This window comes from Hylobates moloch, unplaced genomic scaffold (assembly GCF_009828535.3).
Source record: "Hylobates moloch isolate HMO894 unplaced genomic scaffold, HMol_V3 SCAFFOLD_1, whole genome shotgun sequence".
NCBI classification, from domain to species: domain Eukaryota; kingdom Metazoa; phylum Chordata; class Mammalia; order Primates; family Hylobatidae; genus Hylobates; species Hylobates moloch.
This window is the reverse complement of record NW_026652276.1, coordinates 231,827,328-231,839,488: the sequence shown is the minus strand read 5'-3', so window position 1 is coordinate 231,839,488 and position 12,161 is coordinate 231,827,328. Positions and strand designations below refer to the sequence as shown.

At 41.7% G+C, this 12,161-nt stretch overlaps 1 protein-coding gene across 1 annotated transcript in view; it reads left to right on the top strand.

Annotated features, from left to right (window-relative positions):
* RHEB (Ras homolog, mTORC1 binding) overlaps positions 1–12,161 on the top strand; it is a 53,252-nt gene that overhangs the window by 19,366 nt on the left and 21,725 nt on the right. Inside the window, exon 2 of the mRNA XM_032762254.2 lies at positions 9,252–9,323. Coding sequence (XP_032618145.1) covers positions 9,252–9,323 — 72 coding nt within the window. The remainder of the gene's footprint in view (positions 1–9,251; positions 9,324–12,161) is intronic.

Here is a 12,161-nt window from a genome sequence, read left to right as displayed (position 1 = left end):
CTTAGTGATTAATTTTTCCCTTTTTTCGTTGGTTTGTAATAATACCTATATTGAAGTGGACTAAAAAAAAGTCCAGTTTTTATTTCTAGTCCATTGTTCAGAATCGCATTCTCATCTTCCTCATGTTTCATCTTCTTATGTCACTCTTCTGACTGGAAAACCCTTAGTGGCTTTTGAAAGAAAATCTTCAGCATGTTTTTTACATTTTCAGGCCAGCCACAGTGTTCGCACCCATAATCTCAGCACTTTGGGAGGACAGAATGGGCGGACCGCTTGAGACCAGCATGGGCAGCATGGTGAGACTCTGTCTCTACAAAAAAAACTCACTGGGTGTGGTGGGGACACCCTGTAGTCCCAGCTACTTGGGAGGCTGAGACAAGAGGATCCCTTCAGCCCAGGAGTTGGAGGCTGCAGTGAGCTCTGATTGCTCTACTGCACTCCATCCTGGGCAACCGAGGGAGACCCTGTCTGCGAAAAAAAGACACTTCCAAAGTGGAGGAGGGTGATATTTGACTTTTCACAATTAGTAGTACCTTTCTCCCCGTTGAGACTACAGGTTCCTTGTAGGTTTCAATCAGGTATTTTATACTGACTCTTCCACAATTACACGTGGAGTAGGACTTAAGTTGGTGTTTGTGGATTCAAGGTGTTGATCATAATTTGGGAAAAGCTTGATTGAATATGGGATTGTGGTACAGAATTGAATAACTGTTTATTGAATATGTATGTGATGGGTGCCAGGTACTGTGCTTTATATCTGTGATTTCATTTAATCATTATGATGCAGAGAGATTTTGAGGCCCAGAGCGCTTAACTTCAAGACACAGCTAGGATTCACACCACAATCTTGAGTTTAAATCCTAAACCTTTACCCACTCTTTACCTACTCTCCTGTTTCTTCCTTTCTTTTCCTGTCCTGTCCTTTTCGTTTTTTACAGTTTCACTCTTGTCGCCCAGGCTGGAGTGCAGTGGCACGATCTCGGCTCACTGCAACCTCCACCTCCCAGGTTCAAGTGATTCTTGTGCCTCAGCCTCCCCAGTAGTTGGGATTACAGGCTCGTGCTACCAGTCCCAGCTAATTTTTTGTATTTTTAGTAGAGACGGCGTTTCACCAGCTGGTCTCAAGCTCCTGAGCTCAGTCAGTCCGCCTGCCTCGGCCTCCCAAAGTGCTAGGATTACAGGCATGAGCCACTCTGTCTGGCCTATTGTGTTTATTTTTAATGTGTTTCTCACCATTAGAATTTATATACTGAGGAAGGGGTTTGTGTCTATTCATCAATGTATTCCCATGCTTAGAATTGTGCCTCGCACTTAATAGCCGTTTAACAGATGGATACTTGAGTAAATGAATGAATTAATCCATAGTCAGAGCTTTGAAAACTTGGGATTCAGAATGGAATGGAATGTTGCCATGCGTGGAACTGTAAAAATACAGCTGATAGGAGGTAGAGCTGGGAGAAAGGACGACTGGAGAGTTAATCTTCTTATTCTATAAAAGGGATTCTGTCTGTAACTGATGAAACTAGGTAGAGGTTTAAGTAAATGTGTAACCGAGCTGGAGGGAAGAAACCTAATAGCTGTTCTGCAGGAATGTCATCATTTAGTCAGTAGGGAGGTAGGCATCCAGAAGTCACAGCTTGCCTCTTGCCTCTGGCCTCTGGCCAGTAACTTTTCAATTGTGTCTTTTTAAGAGAGGGTCTCACTCTGTCACCCGGGCCGGAGCGCAGTCTTGACCTCCTGGGCTCAAATTGTCCTCCCATCTCAGCCTCCCAAGTACCTGGGAGCATAGGTGTGCACTACCACGCCCTGCTAATTTTTTTTTGTATTTTTTTATAGAGACTGGGGGTCTCACTATGTTGCCCGGGCTGGCCTTGAATTCCTAGGCCCAAGCAATCTGACAGCCTCAGCCCAGTCTCCAAAATTGCTGGGATTACAGTTACTGTATCCTTTCAATTCAGTGGTACTCATTGAGTTCTATTCTGCAGGTTTCATTGATGTTTGATTTCTTTCATTGATGTTTCCCCTAAAGTTAGAGAGCTGCTTCTCTTCCTCTTCCTTAATTGCCTCCAGTACTTTAAACTCTATTTACCTGACCTTTTCCTTGAAGGTTCCTCAAGCCAGGACCTACACATTTTTTGTCAGGGGTGTTATAGTTCTGCAGGGCGCACAGGTGCATCCCCATGGGCACATTTAATTTAGGTGAGGAAAATGGAGCTGTAAGTGGCCGAGATCATTTTCTGTAAGGTGCATTCATCTTCATGGTCAAGTGTGTGGCACCCGACTACTGCAGCATCCAGCGAGAGTTCCCTGTAACAGTGAGAGCAAAGGGGAGCCTAATCAATATATGCCCCCTTGGATTTTTAAATACATTTAAATATTTCAGAGATACCATTATAACAAGCCACATGGAATGAAGTCAACTAAAAATGTGTTTATAACTAATTCAGGAGGAGGAAGGTTCAGAGGAGACCAGGAGGGAGTGTGGGATCTAGAGAACAAGGGGATAGAACAGCTTTTGTGGAAGGGGAGGGTGGCTGACTCTTCCTCCAGTGAAAACGTCAGACCGTGTAAGGCAGACAGGGCTACATGCCCAGCTCAGGGGCTCCAGTCACTGTGTTTGATGCGTATGCACCAAGCCTGGGACACTGGGCGAATAGAGGATAGCAGCGATCGGGACATTGAGAGTGCCTTCCTCATAGCTCAGAAGTCATAGCTTATCTTAATCATGGCCATATCCTCAGTGCATGGCCCATAGTAGGTGTCCTTTAAGTGATTATGAACTGAGTTGCTGGTAGGAGCTGGAGGATTAGGGAACACTCTGGAGGCGATAGGTGATAATAGTTGAACTTGTTGCCTGAGGGCATTGGTTCCTAAACATTGAACTGTGCAGCTGAATCACCTAGGGGGCTTGTTCATACTTCCATTTTGGAATTGCCCATCCAGTAGGCTTGAGTGGGGCTCAATAAATTGCATTTGTTACAGGTTACCCTGTAGTACTAAGCTGCTGGGCCCACACTTTGAGAAAGAATTACTACTGTTGGAGGCAAGGAAGAAGCCACTCAGGATTCTAAAGCAATGGGACATGGAGGGATAGACCTTAGCTTGCTAAGGGTCACCAACCCACATGGTTGTGGAATTTTCTGTAGCTGAGCTCAATAGGCTCACAAAGGCAGTTGATTAGATGAAGATCATAGAGGTTTGTGGCTGGGCGCGGTGGCTCACACCTGTAATCCCAGCACTTTTGGAGGCTGAGGCGGGCAGATCACGAGGCCAGGGATCGAGACCATCCTGGCTAACACAGTGAAACCCCATCTCTACTAAAAATACAAAAAAAAAAAAAAAAAATAGCCGAGCGTGGTGGTGGGCACCTGTAGTCCCAGCTACTTGGGAGGCTGAGACAGGAGAATGGTGTGAACCTGGGAGGTGGAGCTTACAGTGAGCCAAAATTGCGTCACTGCACTCCAGCCTGGGCGACAGAGCAAGACTCCGTCTCAAAAAAACAAAAACAAAAAAAAAATCATAGAGGTTTGTTGAAGGGCCCTACAGAAGGGAAATTGGAGACTTCTTACAAAAGAGTAGTAAAAGATTTGTCTTGGGGCTTATACTGTATAGGGAAGAAAGAAACCTGGTGGAGATTGGAGATTCAAGGTCATGGTTTAGTATATTTCTAACCTTTTTGTCTGTAGCCACCTTAGTAAGAAACACATTTTACATTGTGACCCAGTAATAAATGTATGTATAACTGAGATAGAAGGTTCATAACACCTTTCTTGTTTGCAGTCCATTCTGGCATTCCTCTTTCTTAAAAAAAAAAAATAGTGTGGGTCATGGCTGAGTATATTGACTTCATGAATAGTTAGGCCACACCACTGATTTGAAAACATTGCTTGTAGAGATGGTTTGGATTAGATGATGAGAATCAGAAAGGGAGACCACTGGGGAATACTGTGTATTGATTGATAGGTGGGAAGAAGGGCAGGTGCCAGAGGAACAGCAGTCTGGGTGGTGACCAGGCACTTCTTGGTGTGCTCAGGAGGTGGGTTGCTGAAGTTGCATGGAGAGGATTACTGGTGCAAAGGCCAGTGGGCTTTCAGGCCCACTGTTAGCTTGTGTCCATGGTCATCAAAGCCCCTTAAAGTTATGTTGTGAATTTGAGGTGGTGAAAGCAGCCCTGGAATGGGTTGTGTCCTAGATACATTACATCGGTTCTAATGGACTCCCCCTTCTGCAGAATGCCTTGATAGACTAGTTAATAGATTGAAAATCTAGTCTTCCCAATCATATCCCAATGAACAAGCAATGTATAAAATGTTTGGGAAAATGCTGGGCTTGTAGGGAGTCCGTGGGAGGGGGGACAGACCGTGGCTGGAGTGCAGTGGCACACTCAGCGCACACTGCAGCCTCAACCCTTCGGCTCAAGCAATCCTCCTACATCAGCTTCTTGAGTAACTGAGACTGTATGCACACATCACCACACTCAGCTAAGTTTTATATTTTTTTGTAGAGATAGGGTTTTATCACGTTGTCCAGGCTGGTCTCAAACTCCTGGGGTCAAGCAATCCACGGGCCTCAGCCTCCCAAAGTGCTGGGATTACAGGCATGAGCCACCACACCTGGCTAATAAGTTATTCTTCAGGAGAATAAGCATGATAACAAAGTCAATGTTAATCTGAAAACTTAAAATAATTCTGTAAACAGTGCCTATTTTGCAATAATCATGAGGTGTAAGATTGAGGCAACACCCCTGAAAGTACACCTTCTGTAGTGAAAATACCAGGTGAGAAACTCACTGTGCCATTTTATCATTGGAAAAAATAATACAATGCTATTCCCCGAATTTTTTTTTAAATAATTTTTATTTTTAAAAGTTAAGGTAGGTTTTGGTTTGGAGGAAGAGTATTTGACAGTTAATTGTAGGAATTGAGATACTGCCTTTTAAACCATTTATAGTAATTTATGTCATTACATGAGTGATTTGTGTTTGAGGATAAACACACATCTGAGTATGGGCTACTTTTCCATTTATTTGAGATCACTCCTGTGTAGTTTTCATGTAACATTTTTCCAAAGAGTTGATCTGGAGTGTGAGATTATCTTCAGCAAGTAACAGTGTTTCCAGACCTGAATTTGCTAAGGACAAAAGCCAAAGTAAATATATGAAGTTATTGAGAGAAAAGGGTTAAAGGTGATCACAGTAGAGATCACCAGTGCCTTTTTGTGGCTGCAAACAAACTAGAGAAACCTAACCAAAAGATCTGAACTACGTCTCCAGAAGACACTCCTTAAAGCCGGAAATTATAACTGGAACTGAGAACACTTGAAAATGAGCGGTGGGGTTTATTTATGAAGATTCATTAGCATTTAATGCTGACTTGTCAAGATTTCAACACTAGTTAATAATAGCACTTTTTAATGGAAATGGCAGAAAACAGCATGTTAGCAAATATAGCCTTCCTATCCCTTCTGGATTATTTAAATAATTAATGACCTCACCTTAGCGGGAGAGCCCCAGGGAGGAGAGACCCAAGGGAAACGTAGTTTTTCTCCAGTGCCACTTCTGCTAATGAACAACACCTTTCTCCTAGGGCCAGTCGGATTGAGAATCTAGTTTCCACCCTGGAGGAATAAGTTTTAAATTCTGGTATCCCAGTTTACTATTCATGAAAACAACAGTTGGCTGTCAACCTGCGATGTGATTTTGGTTAGACTACATTGTCTGTTACCAGAATGATTACTTATGTTTTCAAGTGAAATGTTAATTTAGCCTGTCAAATAGTATATGCCCATTGTGATACAAATAAGGAGCTCTTCTGTCACTCCATTTTTGCACTTGATCTCATGCTGTCTTGTTTAATGTGTGTAACTTTCTTTTCTGTTCAAACGTGGCTTCCTAAATTTCACAGGAAACTCCTGAGGCTCTTCTCCCCATCCCTTCACTCCCGCAAGTCAGGCTGTTGAGACTTGGCCAGTGCCAGTTCAGAGAACTGTCTGATCCAGGGGCTCCCGGTTGCCCAATGCTTCGGGAGCTTATCCCATGTATCATACTTAGCCCCCCTTTCACTCTTTTTAGTCCAGTTCTACTACACAAAATGTTGCAAAAATCTTTTTAATTATATTATTTCCTTTTTTCTTTATAACTCTTGCCCATATCTTTGGGGAGAAAATGATCTGCTTTCTTTCCTTTCTTTCTATTTGTAAGCAAAACAAAAACCCCACAAACCCTTATTATCCTACCCACATAAGGGTATAAAAAGCCCACCGGAGTCCTTAGAAGTACCCTGCAAAAGCCCTTAAGAAGTTTGTTCCCTTCTTTCTTTCTAATTAAATTTCATTTATTTAAGCAGTAGCATTCAGTGTAAATAACAGTTTTTTTTTACTCCTAATTTTTCAGTTTCAATAACATAAGAGAGGAGTTTTCTTCTTGCTATTTTTATTACCTGAAGTAGTTCTGCTGTATTTTGAGTTAAATTCTCCTTTACCGGCTAGCATATATAACATGGTTTCTTTTCAACACAATTCATTTTAAATTTGTGGAATTCTTAAACTATTGTATTCCTATATCACAGGCAGGCCTGTGATTAGGTGCCAATAAATACTAGTTGAATTGTCTCTTAATTTCTGTTGAACTGTGTTTTCTATTTCATTTGTATAAAATTGAGATCTTTTGTAGTATCTAAATAGCTAAGAGTGAACTTTGGAGATCTACGCTTTAATTTCATTCATTTGTTCAGAAATCTCCGTGTTTACAGTGTGTCGGCTGGCCCTGTGCTGGCTTCAGTGGAGTGTTCACTAAATGAATATCATTTCAAATAACTTAATAAAACAGTAGCTATGAGAATGACTTTTAAGGAATGGGTACTACCTTAGGGTGGTCTTGAAGGTTTCTCTGTGGAACTAACATTTGAGCTCAGATCAGAATGACAAAGATGAGTCATATATTCAGAGATGGGGGCAGTAGGGGTTGCTAGAATAAAGGGGCCAAGGCAGGCAGGAACTCCAGGAGCAGAAGGGATGTGACTGGAGCCTCAGGACGGGTTGTCGAGGACTGTTGGCAGATGAGGTGAGAGTGGTAGCCAGAGCAGGGATGGCCTGGTATTTGTGGGCCATGTTTAGAAGCTGGGAATTTAGGCCGGGCGCGGTGGCTCACACCTGTAATCCCAGCACTTTGGGAGGCCGAGGCGGGTGGATCATGAGGTCAGGAGTTCGAGACCAGCCTGACCAATGTGGTGAAACCCCGTCTCTACTAAAAATACAAAAAAAATTAGTCGGGCGTAGTGGCGCGTGCCTGTAATCCCAGCTACTCAGGAGGGCTGAGGCAGGAGAATCACTTCAACCTGGGAGGCAGAGGTTGCAGTGAGCCAAGATTGCACCACTGCACTCCAGCCTGGGTGACAGAGCAAGACTCCGTCTCAAAAAAAAAAAGAAGTTAAGAATTTATTCTAATTGCAGTGAGGATTGGAAGCAGAGAAGTAGCGTTTAATTTTCAAATGCTCATGTAGGTTGCTTTGTAGAGAATAATTTCAGGTATTAGTAATTCTAGAGACATTTCGAACTGTATTGGGCTGCTGATAAGGAGTAAATAGGTCTGCCAACTTGTGGCCTTTCCTTCTCAGCAACCCCTACTTTTTTTTTTTTTTTTTTTTTTATGAGACAGAGTCTCACTCTGTTGCCCAGAGTGGAGTGCAGTGGCGCCATCTCTGCTCACTGCAACCTCCGCCTCCTGGGTTCAAACTATCCTCCTGCCTCAGCCTCCTGAGTAGCTGGGATCGCAGGTGCCCATCACCACGCTTGGGTAACTTTTTTTGTATTTTTAGTAGAGACAGGACCAACCATGTTGGCCAGGCTGGTCTCGAACTCCTGACCTCAAGTGATCCACCCGCCTCAGCCTCCCAAAGTGCTGGAATTACAAGCATGAGCCACCACATCCTGCCAGCAACCGCTATTTTTAAGCCAACTTTTTAATAACTTAAATTTTGAGGAATGCCTTTGGTGTGAAAACATTGTGCAACTATACCTATCCATAGTTTGGAGGAGGAACAAGTGTAAATTAAACGCAGGAATGTAAGATGGGTGTTACCATGCCTCTCCTTCACTCTCACTGCACGTCCTGTTGTGATGGAGTTAAGTATGCCAGGCATATACACCATGTGTGTAATAATGCTCCGAGGATGTAAGAGAGAAGGAAGGGTTTGGAGGTGAAATTAGGAAGAGACCACTTCCTCATTCCTGGTGATAAAGTCATCTGAACTATGCCTTTCATGAGATTTCTTCACAGGGCATGTACCCTGTTCTAAAGTCCTCCGGTAGACATTTTAGGTAGCAGAAGAGTGAGAAGCTAAGGCTCTAGTTGTTGATTTATTAACATACAAGTTCAATTATTGGCGATTTTGTGAAATCCATAACATTTCTTAATTGTCTAGATACTGTTAGGCCTTTCATACTGAATGAGATAGGATTTCTAGCTTCAAAGGAGTTTTTAAGATAAAGACTTATGTTACGTATTTTCAGATTACCCTTTTTTTTTTTTTTTTTTTGAGACAGGGTCTTGCTCTGTCGTCCAGGCTGGAGTGCAGTGGTGCGATCTTGGCTCACTGCAGCCTCTGCCTCCCGGGTTCCAGCGATTCTCTTATCTCAGCCTCCCAAGTAGCTGGGATTACAGGCGCCCGCCACCACACCCAGCTAATTTTTGTTATTTTTAGTAGAGACGGGGTTTCGCCATGTTGGCCAGGCTGGTCTCGAACTCCTGACCTCAGGTGATCCGTCCACCTCAGCCTCCCAAAGTGCTGGGATTACAGGCGTGAGCCATGGTGCCTGGCCAGATTACTCTTTTTAAAAGCTGTACTTGGTAACACTTCTAACCGTCATATATGAAAGAATACAACGAAACTAATCATTTTAATTTTCATATTAAAATTAAATGGCAAGATTCCAAGGATACTAGAGGAAATTAGCTTACTTTAAACCTTTTAGTTTATCTTTAACAGAATATCTGATGTGCTTGTTGGTCAGTAATATTTGTTAATGTCACAGACATGTTTGTGATAGCTTAATTGCATAATATCCTCATATAAAGCAAATTAATGAAATTTATTTCATTTTTTGAAATTGCCCAAATGCTAATTAAAGGAATGTTTTCTGACCCTGATGCCTTCAGTTTCTTCATCTATTAATGGTTTTTTAATAAAACAGCAAAATTAAAAATTTTTACCTTCATATGCCAACACACACTAAGCTCTTGTTCTCTTTTATAGGGAAATCCTCATTGACGATTCAATTTGTTGAAGGCCAATTTGTGGACTCCTACGATCCAACCATAGAAAACAGTAAGTATTGTTTTCAAGTACTTAAAAACTGAGAAGCCTTCTTTTGTGTAAAATAGCCATTGTGTATTCATGGAGGCTTTGAGTGCAGGAGGTAAACTCTGTATGTCTCCCAACTGGGGTCAAAGAAAACTTGCAAAAGATTTACCTACTTTACCCTGAAAGATTTTTCCTTCCATGTCGGCATCCCCTGCCATCTAGAAATTGTTAATTCAAGTCAGTAGGAATCTGGCCCATTACTGGAATCTTCATATTCCAGAATCTGCTCCAAAACAGGAATGGAGAACACAGTCTTCTCCCCCACACCCCCTTCCTCCCAGCCATTGCAGTTTCCAGGGATTCCAAGCTTGAAAGAATGAAAAACACTCCAGATCCCTGTTCCTTATTCTTGCAGAAGCCATACTCCCACCCCCATTTCTCTGTATCCTTCTTTCCAGCCGTAAAGATTTGAAAGAGAAATGAACTATTCTGGGATTGGATAGAGCAGTTGCAGCATTAAAAAGAAGTTGGCTCAAAAAGCCTGTTGACATTTTAGGCCATGTGCAGAAAAAAGCAGGGAAGACAGAACCAGCTATGACCTTTACTTTGTTCAATTTTAATCCATGGTTTCAGAATATTCCTGATGGATTCTAGGACCATGAGACAATTTTTTTTTTTTTTTTAAAGAGACATGGGTCTCACAGTGTTACCCAGGCTGGACTCAATATCCTGGACTCAAGTGATCCTCTTACCTCAGCCTCCCAGGTGGCTGGAACCACAGGCATACAACACTGTGCCCAGCTTTGAGACAGATCTTGATTCTAGGGATCGCTAAGGAGAATCTGAAACAGGGAAGTTGGTCTTTTCAGGCTTAGAACCCCAGGTGGGCCCTGGAACTAGGTTTCTCAGATTCTTGAGACCAGGACTTATCTAGGATTTGTCACCAGGAACATGTAGATTTAAACATGGGATTCATCAACACCTGATTGGCACATTAGAGATGAAGCAGATTTCACCTGCTGGAGGCTTGCAAGAGAATCACTTGAATGCTTTGGCTTACAGTAAAGAGCTTGGCAAACGACAGTCTGCAGGCCAGAAGGGCCCATTGCCTGTCTTTATACAGACCAAGAGCTAAGAAAGGTTTTTACATTTAAGCATAATATATAAAAGTCCAAAGAAGAATAATGTCTGACATGTGAAAATGATACGAAATTCAAATGTTAACCTCTATAAAGTTTTATTGATACACAGCCATGCTTCTTCCTTTACATGTTGTCCTTTACATGCTGTACAATGGCAGAGTTGTTGAATAGTTACAGCAGAGACCAGGTGGCCTACAAAGCCTAAAATATTTACTAGTACTGTCTGGCCCTTTACAGAAAAAGTTTGCTCACCCCTCGCTTAAAATATTTGGCTGTCCTTTGTGTCCCAGTGTGCTGGTAGCAGAGAAGGAAACCTATTGGTTGATACACTAACTCTGGGAATATTTTTGAAAGTAACCTTTCAAGATGTTATATTTAAAAGTAACCTCTGGGTATCTGCAGGGAGGAGTCCTGATTACATCCTATGATTTGTCTAGCTGGTCATTATATAATAGTAAGCAAGTGTGAGGAGCAGATTAATGTGAGTGCTAGATGCACAAGCTCGGTTTTCTGTCCACTGGAATAAGAACATAAGAAGATCATCATTTTGGACTTTAATATTTGCTATACATGGCAATTTTAGGATTTTAGATCCTTGAAATAATAAGGTTCATTTTGGAGTTGTATTAATAGAACAATAGAAGATTGTTTTCTTCGTAAGCTCTGCCTCTGAAAGTGGATAATTGTGGATGTATCCTCATGCCATTTCATACTGAGTTGGAATTAGCTGGGTGTGATGGTGTGTGCCTGTGGTCTCAGCTGAGACAGGCGGATCACTTGAACCTAGGAGTTTGAGGCTGCATGATCTGTAATCATGCCACTGCACTCCAGCCTCGGCAACAGAGCAAGATGTGGTCTCAAAAGTAAAAACTGAGTTGGAAGGAAAGTCATGGAGTTGTGTATCATGGAGCTCTATATACATACATTGTTTTAGTAAGTAATGGATCAGAAGAAAGTCCAACCACAGAAACACAGTAATATGACCCTACTTTTTTGAGGCTATCAGCATCATCTTTGGTCGTATTTTAAATTTTTTCTCATCTTACAGTTCAATAATGAAGACTTTTCTTTACCTCAAAAATGAATTCAGAGTACTTGTTTATTAAAGTCTGTAGGCAGGAGCAGAAATAAATATGAATATGCATCCATTAAAAGTTCGTGAGGCATGTTCAGACATTATATTCTACTTACCACACTTCTGATAACCTAACACAGGGCAGGAGCCCTTAGTCCACCCTTTCCTCCACTATTTGGTAGAAAAACATTGTTCAGTGATAGCAATGAATTAGAAAAGAAAAGGTTATCATGAACTTGTTGCTAGCAAGATAAATAAGTGGGTGGTTTTATGATTTTTAAAAACTGCTCTGTAGATCTGGAAATAATTTAGTAGTTATTTTACACTTTATAATATTAGAACAAGCTGTTATAGCAAACAGTGGTGACACATTTCAATGAAGTGTCACGGTGAGCAAAAATTCTGGGACCGTGTCATCTTTAACAGTAGGGGTGTAGGAGAATAATATCAATAAAACCACATATTTTCTAGTTTGGGGAAATTTTAAAGCAGAAGTACTACTTATGCAAGTGTACTTCATTATCTACTGTAGTGTTAATCTAACAACTCAATACAAACTAAATTGATAGGCTGAAATTACCCTAGTAGTAGTTTATAACTAAAAAGCAAGTATAGCAGCAATTTCCGACTTCTGCCATCTCAAGG